At 37.4% G+C, this 18,285-nt stretch overlaps 1 protein-coding gene across 2 annotated transcripts in view; it reads right to left on the reverse strand.

The window, feature by feature from the left end:
• adck1 (aarF domain containing kinase 1) overlaps nucleotides 1-18,285 on the reverse strand; it is a 143,824-nt gene that overhangs the window by 123,669 nt on the left and 1,870 nt on the right. For both annotated transcript variants that reach the window (XM_016269702.1, XM_016269701.1), the window contains exons 2-3: nucleotides 17,284-17,423; nucleotides 15,990-16,073 (exon numbers count right to left, since the gene is read on the reverse strand). In XM_016269702.1, coding sequence (XP_016125188.1) covers nucleotides 15,990-16,073; nucleotides 17,284-17,415 — 216 coding nt within the window. In that variant the 5' untranslated portion in view covers nucleotides 17,416-17,423. The remainder of the gene's footprint in view (nucleotides 1-15,989; nucleotides 16,074-17,283; nucleotides 17,424-18,285) is intronic.

The following is an 18,285-nucleotide window of genomic DNA, read 5'->3' on the forward strand; positions in this document are numbered from 1 at the left end:
TTAAAGGGGTCATAGGATGCCCATTTTCCACAAGTTGATATGATTCTTTAGGGTCTTAATGAAAAGTCTGTAACATAGTTTGGTTAAAATTTCTCAATGGTAGTGTAAAAAACACCTTTTTTACCCCTGTGAAAAACAGCTCTTTTCAGAGCATGCAGATTTGTAGCATTTTCCTTTAAATGTTAATGAGCTCTGCTGACCCCGCCCCTCTCTTCCGAGCCGCTTTCAGAGAGACTGTTTACTTTAGCTGCATTCATCGTGAAACTAGCTAATTAGCACATTATTAGGAAAGGCGATTTGCAAAGATTCGTTAAAAAAACCTTACAAATCATAAAACATGCCACAGAATATCTAAATATTCACAATTTTTCATCCAAGTTTAAACCATAAACCTCTGTTGTCTAGCACTTTGTTTGACAAAAGAAAGTTAAATTTTCATTTGATTACAGTTTAGAAGATTAATTACTTTAGAATGATTACTTTTAAAAGATTAATTACTTAAAGTTTTATGCATTCATTTGAAACCACCGTTTTTGATTTGATTTGAAAATCATCTAACACAGCATCTGGAAAATTTAAATATAACAGAATTTCTGGGGGACAAAAAACATTTCAGAAAGCAACCATCAACCATTAAAACAGGAAAATACATAATTTGGGGGAAAATAAAAGAGAATTTGGCAGAAAGTAAAAGGGTCCTTTTTAGTGGTCGCTACATGTGGAGTTCAAATCAGCAACCTTTTGGTTACTATTCAGGATCTTAAACCACTCTGCCACACCATCCTCCAACTGTTATGCTCCTAAAATTTAAGCAGGCTATGTGGCTGTAAAAAGCAGAATCGAATAGTTAGCCAAGCCTTTCATTCAGTTCCTTTAGTCCATCCTCTCTGACAATTTAACACGTTAATATCCTGTTAACGCATTAATTGATTAACACCGACAATTATTTTATCGCGCATTAACACAGTTTTTGATTATTATGAAAGTCCATTGCTCACTGGCTCTGAATACACATACAGACAAACCATGGGTCACAGGAGGGGTGGGATTTTTTTATTTTTTTTGAACTTTCAAAATTACAAAATTCAACAGCAAGTTCTTCACAGATTTACACATTTTGTAAGTACAAATTGAGACAATTTTAATAAAATAAAAACAAAATAATAATTAAAAAAAACGAAATAATAAAAAAAATTATAAAATAAAAAATAAAATAAAAGGGCATAACAAGCATATTTTTTATTAATTTAGCAAAAAAGGGAATTTGATAAAACAGCTGCTGACCAATTTAGAATTAAGGACAGGAACGAACCATTTTTAGCTAGCCTAACTTAAATTAAAATATAAAACTTCACTTGGTAAAATATTATTAATATAAAATAATAAAATACCTGAAGAGTAGAGATTTTACAATGTCATAACAGACTTCTCTGATTGGTGGATTGCTCTTACCATTTGCAAATTTTGCAAACATTTTTGTGAAATTTGGAAACCTTTTACACATTATTGTTCAAAACAAATTTCTCTACGAATGGATGGGATTTTTACTTCTGCAACCTACTGTTATAACAAAGCTAGAGGACAGAAAGTGATGATGAACCCAGAGAGAGAAAAGAAGCAGGATTGGAACACAATGCAGGTCAGATTCAAACTACATCTCCTGCATGGGCACCACAGCTCAAGAAGCATGGAGAAGCAGAACTTCTAGGCTAGGACTGCACATTATATTTCTCCAACATCTTACATTTTCAAGGTTAAAGCAAACACAAGCAAGGTGATAATATAGTGTTAACAATTGCATCTACATTACATTTATTCCAGTCAGCAGTTTCCAAACTTACAAGTCCTTCTAACTTTCATAAGGGCAGAAACTAAGTTCCTAAAAGGCGACAGCAACCTGGGGTTTTCACTCAGAGCTAGGGAAATGAATATATGGCTCATCCATATGTTCAGTTTTCCCGGCTGCAGCAAACCTATGAACTGATGAGCACAGCACTGTTTCTCCATGTGTGCAATCCACTTCTGCATCCTTCATTTTCTCTCTATTTCCCAAAAGTCATTTCATTAGTTCAGATCTGGAGATGATAAATGGCACCTGTTGCACTTCGCAAGATAATTATAAACAGTTTTAGAAAGTAACTGCCTAAAACACCTAGTTACTACCGTCCTCTGATATAATTGTTTGCCACAAACGGAAGATGCCGCTGATTTATTACTTTAATGCATCAAGCTCGGAAAGGGGTCTTCCCATCCTCAAGTGACCTTTAATGACAACTAACCAAGTCGATGGAAGTGCACGCCGCAATTTCAAGCTGAATCATAGAGAAAATCAAGACCAATGGTGTTCACAAAATCAATTTTATGCTAACTTCAAACAAACCCTGGCTCATTTGCATGTCCGTAGCAGCCCATCTTCCTGGCTGCAATGAAAATACAGTATCGGTGCAACCTAAAAAACGATGATGAATTAGACGTCTAAGAGCACGCCCGAGCTAATGATAATCCGAAGGCGAAAATCTGAGATGACCTTCAGCGAGCACCTGCACATTAATCATCCAGTGATACGGCCAGCATTTCATTACCAGCCCCCGTATTATAGGTGCTTTCTTACACGCCTGTGATCTATTACATCGTCGCAATAAACATGATAGTCTAAGTTGGTGGCAGAGCAGAGAGACTTGTGATTTAGAACGTGGCATAACAGGTGGCCACATCAATAGGGTTGCGAGTCTAAACACACATGCCGCATAAAACTGTTCAGTTATAGAGGTGCACATTTATGGACTCGCCGTAAACAGTTCACTCCTTCAGGAAAAGAAAAACATTAGGTTACACTTTATTTCGATAGTCCACTTTAGACATTCTACTAACTATAAGTAACTTTGTAACTACATGTCAACTACATGTCAACTAATTCTCATTAATTTGCAACTACATGTCTACTAACTCTCAGAGTAGACTGTTAGGGTAGGTTTAGGGTTAGTAAAATAAGTTGACAAAGAAAGAGTTATAAGATATTAAGCAGACAGTCTACTAATACTCTACTAACTGCTAGTTGACATGTATTTGCAAAGTTACTTACTGTTAATAGAATGTCTAAAGTGGACTATCGAAATAAAGTGTTACCAAACATTATTATTATAGCACCTCGGCCACATTCTGTTAGAGTGGCTGTTTTTGACTTTGTTAAGGTCTCTGCCAACAAACACTCCAGGCTTGTTTTTCTCTCCAATGCTACAAGCCAAGATGCTGACTTACTTGGAACAACAACCTGTGCGAGGAACAGATTAATCATTTAGACAAGGAGGAAGGGAACGGTTCTAGAGTGAAAGTGAAAAGAAGGGAAGGGGGAAAAGACCGCTTTCTCACATCAACATGAGTCTTTTCCCTTAAAAGAATGAGCCAAGCCAAACTCAATCCAAATTCCATTTTTCCCACAATCAGATTACTGTCAATCCTCTTTCTTGCTGCTCGCCAGAGTCAGGAAGTCTCAGCTACATCAACGGGGTACCACTTCTGAGGTTTTTTTGAATGTTCAAGGAAAGATCACAGAGTCCGACCCAAAGCAGACCCCCAAAATCCTGCTTTGTGTGAGTAACTGGACCCCCGGGGCCAGCTGGAGATCGGGTTTGAGAACTAAAAATCGCAGTTACCTTATCAATGTAGTCTTTAGCAAAGATAAAAAGATGACAATGAGAGAAAATCTCCACTGATGTCCTTTCTGCTTCCGTGAGCTATAGCTGTTCTAACCCTGTAATCAGTCTCAGACCCCGGTAGCGCTCCGCTTCAGCAATAGGGTCATGAAGAGGACGTTTCGGCTTCTCTGGGGGAAGTCGTGTGGAATAAGCCCTCGCTGAAGTCTAATCTGCTGTGCAAATGCTCCGTGAAGGCTGGTCAAGGACTTTGAGACCTCTGCAAACTCACACTTATTCACAAACATAAACAAATGTACAAGTCAAAAATACAAAAACACACATACGCAAGCAAAATACCAACAACAACAGAAAATTAACCTGTAAACAAACAGTAACTTCATACTATTGCTCAGACAAACTCCTTGGGGAATGGAGGATGATGCTCAATCATCCTTAAATAAGTGAAAAATTGCACAGTCGACTGTGAAAACAGCCTCAGATTCCTTTACAGCAGGTTTAAGGACAGTGATCCGCCTTTTGCCAAACAGACCACTAAAAAAAATCTAGTTTGAACATTTGGCTATGATATAAACCAGGCCATAGTATCTTAACCAGGGGCCTCAATTCCAACAACAACAGAAAATTAACCTGTAAACAAACAGTAACTTCATACTATTGCTCAGACAAACTCCTTGGGGAATGGAGGATGATGCTCAGTCATCCTTAAATAAGTGAAAAATTGCACAGTCGACTGTGAAAACAGCCTCAGATTCCTTTACAGCAGGTTTAAGGACAATGATCCGCCTTTTGCCAAACAGACCACTAAAAAAAAATCTAGTTTGAACATTTGGCTATGATATAAACCAGGCCATAGTATCTTAACCAGGGGCCTCAATAAAAGAGCAAAAAATATATACATATAATGTACAAATTAAAATAGTAATTAAAAGTAGCTTTCTGTTCATATTGTCCTATCATAAGTAAACAGCAAATCAACTTAAAAATAAAAAATGAAATGGTGATTACAAGTTCATGTCTATATATTTAGCTATCATGTGCAATTATGTCTTTAATTGCATTTGCATAATTGCTTTTAGCATAGTTTTTTCCCAAAATAGGTCTTGCGTCTTGACCCACCAGTTCAGAACCACCCATTTACAGAGAGGATTCTGACACATTTCAACACTTTATATCTGTGATATTCACACAATGATTCACATCATCTCCTCAGAGTGTTCGGAGGGTAATCGGTCAGCCACGATGGGACACATATCCTCTCCTCAACGAAGACCCCACACAGGGTAGGAGATTATACAGCTAGACTATTTTCTGAGCAGTGGGTAGAAAAAGTGCATTTTACAGCAGAGCCTCACAGCGCCAGGGAAAACAGATTACCTCCGTTTGTGCTCCAATGCCTGTCTGACAGCGGCAGCGCCTGGTACACCTGCCCTCCAACTTTGAGTGCATGCATTATTCAGCATCGCTAGAGCTCTGCGTGCCACCGGTGTTGTCGTCTAAAACTGCAGGCGTCCATGTGTCGTAATCAAAGCAGGCCGGAGAGCAGTTTGTCTCGCTGCGATATCCTGCAGTTTCTACATGATAGTTTTTGAGAAACTAGGAGGAGAGGGAGGTGGCTCTAGTTTCCAGATTCACCTTCATTTTTGTGGTTTACCTAAACTCGCTAGTTCAGACCTATATGCGCCCTCCAGAAGCCTGCATTCTGCAAGTGAACGACGCCTCGTGGTGCCATCCCAAAGAGGCACAAAATCACTCTCACTCTCATGTGCACTGTGCTAGACTGAGACTTGTCACAGCACTTGTATATTGTTGCTCTCTCGTTGGTCTGATTGCTTCTACTTTGTAAGTCCCTTTGGATAAAAGCGTCTGCTAAATGACTAAATGTAAATGGTTTAGGTACTATAACTGCTGCTGGTAGTCATTTTAAACTACAACTGCAAAGTGTAAATAAATATTAATAATAATTAAAAAAATCTAATTTAATTCATAATTGAGTTAATCTGTTACTTAATAAATATAATAATTAGAAATATAATAAATTATATTCACTATAAATAATATTAAATGTTTAATTAAATACTTAAACTAAGAAATCGTATGCAATGCGGCATTATCTGAGACCAATAAAATTATGCAATAATGCAGAGAAATTGCTCTCTGCTTGTCAGCATGGATTTATACTAGGGGTGGCATGATACAATTTTTTCAGAACCGATCCCGATACCAAAAGTTCTGAGTATCGGACAATACCGATACGATACCAGCACAGGTTTTTTTTTTTTTTTTTTTTATTACATTTATTCCAGTCAGCAGTTTCCAAACTTACAAGTCCTTCTAACTTTCATAAGGGCAGAAACTAAGTTCCTAAAAGGCGACAGCAACCTGGGGTTTTCACTCAGAGCTAGGGAAATGAATATATGGCTCATCCATATGTTCAGTTTTCCCGGCTGCAGCAAACCTATGAACTGATGAGCACAGCACTGTTTCTCCATGTGTGCAATCCACTTCTGCATCCTTCATTTTCTCTCTATTTCCCAAAAGTCATTTCATTAGTTCAGATCTGGAGATGATAAATGGCACCTGTTGCACTTCGCAAGATAATTATAAACAGTTTTAGAAAGTAACTGCCTAAAACACCTAGTTACTACCGTCCTCTGATATAATTGTTTGCCACAAACGGAAGATGCCGCTGATTTATTACTTTAATGCATCAAGCTCGGAAAGGGGTCTTCCCATCCTCAAGTGACCTTTAATGACAACTAACCAAGTCGATGGAAGTGCACGCCGCAATTTCAAGCTGAATCATAGAGAAAATCAAGACCAATGGTGTTCACAAAATCAATTTTATGCTAACTTCAAACAAACCCTGGCTCATTTGCATGTCCGTAGCAGCCCATCTTCCTGGCTGCAATGAAAATACAGTATCGGTGCAACCTAAAAAACGATGATGAATTAGACGTCTAAGAGCACGCCCGAGCTAATGATAATCCGAAGGCGAAAATCTGAGATGACCTTCAGCGAGCACCTGCACATTAATCATCCAGTGATACGGCCAGCATTTCATTACCGGCCCCCGTATTATAGGTGCTTTCTTACACGCCTGTGATCTATTACATCGTCGCAATAAACATGATAGTCTAAGTTGGTGGCAGAGCAGAGAGACTTGTGATTTAGAACGTGGCATAACAGGTGGCCACATCAATAGGGTTGCGAGTCTAAACACACATGCCGCATAAAACTGTTCAGTTATAGAGGTGCACATTTATGGACTCGCCGTAAACAGTTCACTCCTTCAGGAAAAGAAAAACATTAGGTTACACTTTATTTCGATAGTCCACTTTAGACATTCTACTAACTATAAGTAACTTTGTAACTACATGTCAACTACATGTCAACTAATTCTCATTAATTTGCAACTACATGTCTACTAACTCTCAGAGTAGACTGTTAGGGTAGGTTTAGGGTTAGTAAAATAAGTTGACAAAGAAAGAGTTATAAGATATTAAGCAGACAGTCTACTAATACTCTACTAACTGCTAGTTGACATGTATTTGCAAAGTTACTTACTGTTAATAGAATGTCTAAAGTGGACTATCGAAATAAAGTGTTACCAAACATTATTATTATAGCACCTCGGCCACATTCTGTTAGAGTGGCTGTTTTTGACTTTGTTAAGGTCTCTGCCAACAAACACTCCAGGCTTGTTTTTCTCTCCAATGCTACAAGCCAAGATGCTGACTTACTTGGAACAACAACCTGTGCGAGGAACAGATTAATCATTTAGACAAGGAGGAAGGGAACGGTTCTAGAGTGAAAGTGAAAAGAAGGGAAGGGGGAAAAGACCGCTTTCTCACATCAACATGAGTCTTTTCCCTTAAAAGAATGAGCCAAGCCAAACTCAATCCAAATTCCATTTTTCCCACAATCAGATTACTGTCAATCCTCTTTCTTGCTGCTCGCCAGAGTCAGGAAGTCTCAGCTACATCAACGGGGTACCACTTCTGAGGTTTTTTTGAATGTTCAAGGAAAGATCACAGAGTCCGACCCAAAGCAGACCCCCAAAATTCTGCTTTGTGTGAGTAACTGGACCCCCGGGGCCAGCTGGAGATCGGGTTTGAGAACTAAAAATCGCAGTTACCTTATCAATGTAGTCTTTAGCAAAGATAAAAAGATGACAATGAGAGAAAATCTCCACTGATGTCCTTTCTGCTTCCGTGAGCTATAGCTGTTCTAACCCTGTAATCAGTCTCAGACCCCGGTAGCGCTCCGCTTCAGCAATAGGGTCATGAAGAGGACGTTTCGGCTTCTCTGGGGGAAGTCGTGTGGAATAAGCCCTCGCTGAAGTCTAATCTGCTGTGCAAATGCTCCGTGAAGGCTGGTCAAGGACTTTGAGACCTCTGCAAACTCACACTTATTCACAAACATAAACAAATGTACAAGTCAAAAATACAAAAACACACATACGCAAGCAAAATACCAACAACAACAGAAAATTAACCTGTAAACAAACAGTAACTTCATACTATTGCTCAGACAAACTCCTTGGGGAATGGAGGATGATGCTCAATCATCCTTAAATAAGTGAAAAATTGCACAGTCGACTGTGAAAACAGCCTCAGATTCCTTTACAGCAGTTTAAGGACAATGATCCGCCTTTTGCCAAACAGACCACTAAAAAAAAATCTAGTTTGAACATTTGGCTATGATATAAACCAGGCCATAGTATCTTAACCAGGGGCCTCAATAAAAGAGCAAAAAATATATACATATAATGTACAAATTAAAATAGTAATTAAAAGTAGCTTTCTGTTCATATTGTCCTATCATAAGTAAACAGCAAATCAACTTAAAAATAAAAAATGAAATGGTGATTACAAGTTCATGTCTATATATTTAGCTATCATGTGCAATTATGTCTTTAATTGCATTTGCATAATTGCTTTTAGCATAGTTTTTTCCCAAAATAGGTCTTGCGTCTTGACCCACCAGTTCAGAACCACCCATTTACAGAGAGGATTCTGACACATTTCAACACTTTATATCTGTGATATTCACACAATGATTCACATCATCTCCTCAGAGTGTTCGGAGGGTAATCGGTCAGCCACGATGGGACACATATCCTCTCCTCAACGAAGACCCCACACAGGGTAGGAGATTATACAGCTAGACTATTTTCTGAGCAGTGGGTAGAAAAAGTGCATTTTACAGCAGAGCCTCACAGCGCCAGGGAAAACAGATTACCTCCGTTTGTGCTCCAATGCCTGTCTGACAGCGGCAGCGCCTGGTACACCTGCCCTCCAACTTTGAGTGCATGCATTATTCAGCATCGCTAGAGCTCTGCGTGCCACCGGTGTTGTCGTCTAAAACTGCAGGCGTCCATGTGTCGTAATCAAAGCAGGCCGGAGAGCAGTTTGTCTCGCTGCGATATCCTGCAGTTTCTACATGATAGTTTTTTAGAAACTAGGAGGAGAGGGAGGTGGCTCTAGTTTCCAGATTCACCTTCATTTTTGTGGTTTACCTAAACTCGCTAGTTCAGACCTATATGCGCCCTCCAGAAGCCTGCATTCTGCAAGTGAACGACGCCTCGTGGTGCCATCCCAAAGAGGCACAAAATCACTCTCACTCTCATGTGCACTGTGCTAGACTGAGACTTGTCACAGCACTTGTATATTGTTGCTCTCTCGTTGGTCTGATTGCTTCTACTTTGTAAGTCCCTTTGGATAAAAGCGTCTGCTAAATGACTAAATGTAAATGGTTTAGGTACTATAACTGCTGCTGGTAGTCATTTTAAACTACAACTGCAAAGTGTAAATAAATATTAATAATAATTAAAAAAATCTAATTTAATTCATAATTGAGTTAATCTGTTACTTAATAAATATAATAATTAGAAATATAATAAATTATATTCACTATAAATAATATTAAATGTTTAATTAAATACTTAAACTAAGAAATCGTATGCAATGCGGCATTATCTGAGACCAATAAAATTATGCAATAATGCAGAGAAATTGCTCTCTGCTTGTCAGCATGGATTTATACTAGGGGTGGCATGATACAATTTTTTCAGAACCGATCCCGATACCAAAAGTTCTGAGTATCGGACAATACCGATACGATACCAGCACAGGTTTTTTTTTTTTTTTTTTTTAGATTTCTATACCTGAGTGTTTGTTGACCTGATCATTTTTTAAATATTTAAGTAAATAATAGGTGTAATCTGGTAAAATGTTACACATTTGCTCTTTGTGCTTATGCTCTTTGTATTGTAAAATACGTTCATGGAAAACAAGTAAATATAATTATATATAATAAATATATGCAATAAATTAAATACATTTCTTTTACAATTATTTCACAGTAATGAGGCAGCAACATATGATAGATAAGACAGAACAAGAAAGGCTATTAACACTTACATTGTGCAAAAGCATTATAACATGAAAGGCTCCAATACAGAGCGGCACAAAGCGCATCCTGTGCACAGAATGATGCGCTTGAAGCAACACGGAGTCACAGTGCGCAGTGCTCCGCATAGAGAGGTTAAAAGCACAAAGGGAAGAGACATTGAAGCGTAGTGTATTATATCTGTGCGATAGTTTATTGAGCCTTGTCTTTTAACAGTTATACATTTCAATTACTGTGCACGTGAAGAACAATTCATAGTGCTCTCTACTCCAGTGTTGTGATCTCTAACAGACACCCGGTAGAAAGTAACAAGATTTAGAATTAGCACTAAACTCCAGCAAGATAAAGTCATTTTATGCAAAATCACTGATGTTTATCTTACAGATCAAGTATAATAATAGGAACATTGTATCAGAGAGTTTCGTCGTCTTGACTGTCGTAACCGAACACGACACGCAGTTTGAATGCTGGATGGAGGATGACTGACAGCCGCAGCGGAGAGAAGAGTTTAGAGAACTTGAATTTAACGACTTAAAGGGGTCATATGATGCGATTTCAAGTTTTCCTCTCTCTTTGGAGTTACAAGCTGTTCGTGAATAGATAAGATCCCTAAAGTTGCAAAGACTAAAGTCTCAAACCCAAAGAGATATTCTTTATAAAAGTTAAGACTTGTCCACGCCCTCCTAAAACTCCTCGTTTAAACACGCCCCCACATATCTACGTCACTGTGTGGGAAAATTTGCATAACACCGCCCAAATGTTCACGCAAAGAAAGGAGGAGTAACTTTGATTTTCGCTGTAGTATTGTTGCCACCGCCATGTCATGAAGACGCTGTGTTTCCTTGTGAAAGTGAAACTACTTTGTTTGGCCTTCCAAAAGAGGACACAACTAGAAATCAGTGTTTAAGTTGTATTTACAACAAAAAAGAAAATACAAGTCATTATAATCAGTAATTATATCCCCACTGGATGCAACAAATGCCTAGTTTATAATGGGTTTTATGTTTTTGTCTCGTCGCGCTGGGACACGGCATCACAGTATGGTAAGGGGCGTAACATTTCCATCACACGCTTGAGGCATTCAGCCAATCACAACGCACTAGATAGCTGGCCAATCAGAGCACACCTCGCTTTTCAGAACGATGAGCTTTGTAAAAATCGGCGCGTTTCAGAAAGGCAGGGCATAGAGGAGAAACAATAATGTACAGTATGTGGAAAATAATGTGTTTTTTTAACCTTAAACCACATAAACACATTGCATTACACCAAATAATGTTATTTTTAGCAACGTCATATGACCCCTTTATATATTCATCTGTACCTCACATTAAACTATGGAACGTTCTCAGAACACTTGAAATATAGTGCAACGAAACTTTATAGTGCTTTATAATGTTTTTGTGCCTTTTGTGGGGCTTAAACACAGAACAGTATACGCACAATATCGGATTTGGATCGGTCTCGTCTGACCGATACCCGATCCAGCAGAAAGTAGCAGTATCGGAGTGATACCGATACTGAATAGCGGATCGGCACACCCCTAATTTATACATAACATTTATTGACTGAATTAATGTCTATCATTAAAATCATTTGTCAGCTGAAATAAATTATCAAATGCCATTTTAATTTGTTTTAAATTAAGTTTGAATAAGCCACGTACATGTACCAACTCTTCAAATGGTTGCTCTACTTCAAAAAGAAAGAAAATGTAAATGGCATCTGCAACTAAAAATCAGGCAAGGCACTGCAGGCTGGAGTTTGGGTGTCACCGATGTTCTCCGGTGGTCTTTCCAAAAGCAGATAGATGTAATCTCTCACTGCTGGGCTCCTTTCAATGGAGCCACATTGACATTGCAGGAAAACGTGTTTTTCCTTACTATTCATAAAATACATTATCAGGAGACATCAGCTGTGGGTTAAAAGGGCCAAAAGCATCTATTTAAGAAACTCCAACTGTGGACCCAGTGATTACTTGCTCCCCAGGAATACTTTCTAAGTAGTCAATTTTGCCACCTTTGACTGCTAATTATGTGTCAGCACAGTGGGAGAAACAAGGGGAAATGCATGTGAATCTGTCATACAATATCAAACAGCAAAGATTATATGACGGAAGAAGCATGGGAATGTCAGATCTATAGGTCTTAGACTGGATAAGCCAAACTGTGTTTCAAGAATTGGGTATTTAGTGTAGAAGACAATAGCTCATGGACTCAACAGTCAAAGCATCTGTCAAAGCACATTTTCAACGGACCAAACTAATTGCTGCAGACTGTCAGCATATAGGCTTAAGTTCAATGATATGGAAATAAATCAAATTAAATATTCAATTTTAAAGTAACTTTTTGTCTATTCAATGTTTTACTCATGTCACAATAAAAAAAAATTTTTTTAATTATCTTCAAAGACATTAAAATCAATTGCCAGCCCTGATATAAACATTCTATACCAGAACGATCATATCTGAATGTACTTTAATGATCTGTTTAACTGAATGGGTTAAATGATCTATTCTGTTTAATGAGTTGTTAAAAATGACATAGAATCAAAATTATTCAAAATCCTCTGAAATGACTTTTAGCTGATGTCACCAAGCCCTATTTTTCAACCCATCAATTAAAACCATTTTTCACAATCTACTGCCATTGGACAAAATATTTGTAACAACAAAAGTAAAATCCTCAATATAACACTATTTATATCAATATATAAAAAAAATGCTGTTTCACTTTCAAATACACTACAATTCAAAGGTTTGGGGTCTGTAGAATTTTTTCAATGTTTTTGAAAGAAGTCTCATGCATTTATTTCATCAAAAATACAATAAAAACAGTAATATTGTGAAATATTATTAACATCTTAAATAACTTTTCTATGTTCATATATTTTAAAAATGTAATTCCTTTGATGACAAAGTTGAATTTTCAACAGTCTTCAGTGTCACATGATCCTTCAGAAGTTGTTCTAATATGCTGATTTGGTGCTAAAGAAGCATTTCTTATGATTATCATTGTTGAAAACAGTTGTGTTTGTGACAGGGCTGACGAGACGTGAGACGTGTGGATCCATCTGCAGGCTTTATTAAAGAGACGTGGTAAACAGGCAGGGTCAAACAATGGCAAACAGGTATATGGCGGGCAAAACACAAGAATAGTCCCAGGGCTAGCGTAGGTCACCGATCGGCAGACAGAATCACAGGGGCGAGACGAGAGGGAAAAATCCAGGAAAACAGGCAAAGATCAGAAACTACGAAAACAGGCAAGGCGAGGCAAAACAAGGAAAACACAGAGGCTCGGAATGGGGGACGGGCTAAACAATACTCAGCAGAGAATGGCAGTTTGAGTGGGTGTTATATAGTGAGTGAGGTGATAAGAAACAGCTGTGTGCAATGAGTGCAATCAGTGCAGTGTGCAAACCGTGCAATGAATGATGGGATATGTAGTCCGGGGTGCTATGCAACAGTTTGTGTTGTGCGAGAGTCAATGTAATGGAAAGGGTGACCTCTGGTGGTGAATAAACGGAAGTCCATGGACCGAATTCGTGACAGTGTTGATCAGTTTAATGTATCCTTGCTGAATAAAACTATTAATTAAAACATTTAAACTGTAACATTCATGTTGATGTGGTTAGTATAGCGTGCAAAAAGTAAAACTGTCTAGAATCTCAGCAATCATTACGTCACACAAAAGTGAGTAGTGATTTAATGGCTGAGATGGAAAGCTCTTGGTAGGCACAAAGAGCAGGTGGTCTGGTCTGCAGAGAGCAGAGGCATGGTTAACTGCGTGGAACGCCCCTCATTACATGAGTCACATGCTGGGGCCATTACAGAGCCGTAACACCTGGGAGCTCCCCCATGATCCCTTGCACTGTTCTCACTGAGCAATGAGACATGCTCGTCCTTCTGCAAAACATCCACTGCCTCCCAAAAACCCTCCTCCCTCACAAATTTTAGAGCCAAAACATGAAAACGCGCAAATGTGGTGATACCAAATTATGAGGATGTCTCATTCCACTCTCTAGTTCCCTTTAATTTGAATTAGTACATTATGAACATGAACCTTGGACCTTGATCCACTAAACACTGAGACATTGATGATTCAATTACTTGCAACATGATTATGAGCTTATGCATTGAAATGTAGCTGGTATTTATTAATACAGATAACAAGCTATCTGTCTGGTATAACTTATTAAAAAGTAAAGTGGGGAAAAAAAGCCAAAAAAGTTTGAACAATTTCAAATCAGTTCAAACTGTGTTTGAATCAACACTCCACAATTATTCAAATGCATAATCAAAAGTGATATTGTGTACCACATTACAGTGATGTGTTAGATTGGTAACACTTTATTTTAAGGTGTCCTTACTTGTTACATGTACTTACTATTATAATTACAATAAATTATGCATAATTACATTAGTACCCTAACCACAAAGTAAGCACATGTAGTTAATTAATATTACTCAGTACTTAAATGTATAATTACACTGTAACAAGGACACCTTAAAATAAAGTGTAACCGTTACAGTAATTAATTGAAATAAATACTATGGCACTAAATGATTACAATATTTAATTACTATGGTTTTGTCATGGTACTCAAAGGTACTGCAAAATATACAATGGTTTTACTAATACTGTGCTATGGTAAATGTGCAGAACAACATGGCATTACCATAGTATCATTTCCAAAAAACATGGTAATATCACAGCAGATTAAACACTGCCCAAAAAACAAAGATGTTTAGGTGTTCACTGTTTAAAAGACTCTTAAACCTGTTAATTTGTACAAATGTCCAGAATGCAGAAAAACAGTAACTGGGAAAAATCTAAGCAAGAATGATCCGAAACAACCTGAGCCCACTGAACTGAAACACCTAGTGAGAGAATAATTAGAAGCCAAATCTCTCCTCTATATTAAATCAAGGGCCTGCATTAATTCTAATCAGCGTGTGTAGCCAGGCTTGACTGCAGGCCCCGAGGGGGAAGGAGAACAGCACCCTATCCTCCGCACCCGGGCCTGGCAGAGAGTGCATCTGGCTCGGACCCTGCTCTTCAGGGTTCAGCGCTGCCATCAGCGCTCAGACTCACACACACACAGGTGAGAGACTGCAACCTTTCCCTGCTCCAGCTGTTTAACTGTACCTGACAGAGCTGTTCGAATGGCCTTTATACACAGGGGTGGAAATGGCACAAGAATTATTGCCTGGCATTTGCAGCTATGATCCTACAAACAGCAAAGCAGATTGTTTAGGTTGTTTTAAGATGTTTTTAATTTAATGGTGTGTTTTGAAAGCCCGCTCAATGCATCAATAATGAGATTGCATGTTGATTATTTACTTACATGCCATCATATTACTTTGAGTAATGTGTTGGCTTGGATGACATTTAATAAAATACAATTGCTTATTTAAGTACATGTAATTTAAGATTACATAAACACACAAAATGCAGAAGTAAAAATCATGGAGCCTGCAACAATAATTCTTATGGGTTAGTGGAATATCACAATAAATATTCCTGAAATGCACACTGCTTATCTCATTATATACCCATATATATATATATATATATATATATATATATATATTAGCCATTTATGATTGTTCAGGCCTTTTCTGGACCTCTTGGAAGCAAACTCTGCGGTTCACAGAAGCAGCACATATTTAGTGCACTCTATGGCAAAAGTGCTCATTCATCTCTATGAAAATAATTTTACAGGACCACAATATTCCTTTCTTGAAATTAGGATTTTCAAGAAAAATGTCTATGTCAGAGCCCAGGGACCCCTACTTTTCTGGCTACACTCCACTTTCCTCTAAAATAAGTGCAAAGCCCAAAATAAATGAAATAAAAAAGAAAAATGTCCACACAGCAGATATTCCTAGATATAAACCATCACCATTGAGACAAAAAGTTTTACCTTTGATTTGACAGCCCAGTACTCTTCTGTCCCATACTGTACATCTCTGAGAGTGGTGAGGTAGTCATAACTGATGACAGCCGTCTGAAAACATTAATTTCTGAGACAAAGAACAAAACTATGAATAAAAATCTGTACAATAGAGATAGAACAATACAATTAAAATATTCAGGAAAAAATGCAAATACAGTGTAATTTACTTACAGTGACTCAAACGCAATAGTTTTTAAGTAGTATTTAAGAATTATTAAAAAATATTAAAATATTAATTAATTAAAGGGGTCCTATTATGCTTTTTCACTTTTTCAACTTTAGTTAGTCTGTAATGTTGCTGTTTGAGCATAAAAAAAGATCTGCAAAGTTACAAAGCTCAAAGTCCACTTCAAAAGGAGATATTTTATTTAACAGAAATCACTTTTCAAAAACTACAACGAACGACTCGTTTGGACTACAACGCATATTTTCCGGGATTTGTGAGATCACAAATATCGACGAATGGGACGAGACCTGGTTGAGCTGCACTAGAGAAGGCAACGAGTCGGAGACACGCTAGCTTTCCCAAGGCAGACGAACTTAGAGTGTTTACAATCATCCGGGTTTGTGAAAAATAATGTGTTTTTCGAACAACCCAGTATGAGAGCCTGTTCTAGTACACCCCCAAAACAAAATCAAGACTTTGTAAAAGAGCATAATAGGACCCCTTTAAAAGGAATAAGTGATGAAAAAGGAGAGTGGGGAACAAAAGGGCAAAATTTTTCACATCAGTTCAAACTGTCAATTCATAACTCTGATTCATAAATTCAAGTTATCACTCAAAAAACTAGCATACTGTGAAAATCTCAACAGTTAAAATACTCTTAAATAAAAGTGATCTTGTGTACCATGATACAGCGATATATCAGATGGAAAATCTTATTTAAATATGATTTCAGTAATATGATACTAAATGATTACCATGTTTATTTACTATGGAAATAACATGGTGCTGCAAAAGATAAAATGGCTTTACCATGGTACATTTCAAAGAAAACTGAATAAATATCTGCACACTAGACAGGACAATGCATTTAAAATCTGCTGTATTTGCAGTTTATTTTAGATATATATATATTTTTTTTTAAGTAATTTACTTACAGTGATTCAAACACGAGTATTAAAAATATTTTATATTCAATTTATATTTAATAAACCATTTAATATAAAAGTAATATTTATTATTAAAACGTTTTCAAAGGGATTAAAACTTTAATGAACTCAAAGTATTAAACGAAAAAATAATAATAATCATATTTACTGTAGCAGCTGCCCTCCCAAATCTGATGATGCTGAGATCATTGAAGTCCACATTTTTGCTGTACAAGTAGAATCCTGACGATGCGAACACTGCAGTGGCTACAGATGATACCTTCAGCAGTCGAACAGCCATGTGAGGAGCTGCAAAAACACAGAGATCCATCACAATCATCACTGAGCAGCTGCCTCTGTAGTAAGTACTGTACATTCAAAACATCAGCTAAGTTTAAAAAAAAAACATTAAAGTCAAGCTTAGACTTTGATAACTAATTATTTCCTTTCTCATATTTCATATTTGTGTACTGTATTCCCATACATAAAGTTAGCAAATAACAATTAAATCATTAATTATTATATACTAATATTTTCAAAAAATAATACATAGTAAACAATGCACAGTAATCACTAATAAAGTGTTATTTAATTTGCTGTTGATAAAGTATTGGGCGTGATACCAAGGTTGTTGCGTCACTGGTTTTGACCATGTGAGATGGTCATGAAAACTAATAAATCAGAATCAGAATCAGAATGAGCTTTATTGCCAGGTATGTTTACACATACGAGGAATTTGTTTTCATGACAGAAGCTTCCACAGTGCAACAGAATGACAAAACACAGATAATAAAAAATAAAAATAAATTAAAAATTGAACAAGTAAATAAGGAATAAAAATATACAAATCGACAATTGTATGTACAGGTATATAACAATAGACAGTTGTATGTACAGGTATATTATGTGCAAATTGGAATGTAGACTGAGTGTGGGTGTTAGATAAATAAGTGTATGAGTGAATAAATAGTGTGTGCTCCACAATTATTGCCAGGTGTTCATGAGATGGATTGCCTGAGGGAAGAAACTGTTCCTGTGTCTGGTCGTTCTGGTGCTCAGTGCTCTGTAGCGTCGACCAGATGGCAACAGTTCAAAGAGGGAGTGTGCTGGATGTGAGGGGTCCAGAGTGATTCTGCCAGCCCTTTTGCTCACTCTGGATGAGTACAGTTCT

The sequence above is a fragment of the Sinocyclocheilus grahami genome, unplaced genomic scaffold (genome assembly GCF_001515645.1).
Source record: "Sinocyclocheilus grahami isolate Dianchi unplaced genomic scaffold, SAMN03320097.WGS_v1.1 scaffold54.1, whole genome shotgun sequence".
NCBI classification, from domain to species: Eukaryota; Metazoa; Chordata; class Actinopteri; order Cypriniformes; family Cyprinidae; genus Sinocyclocheilus; species Sinocyclocheilus grahami.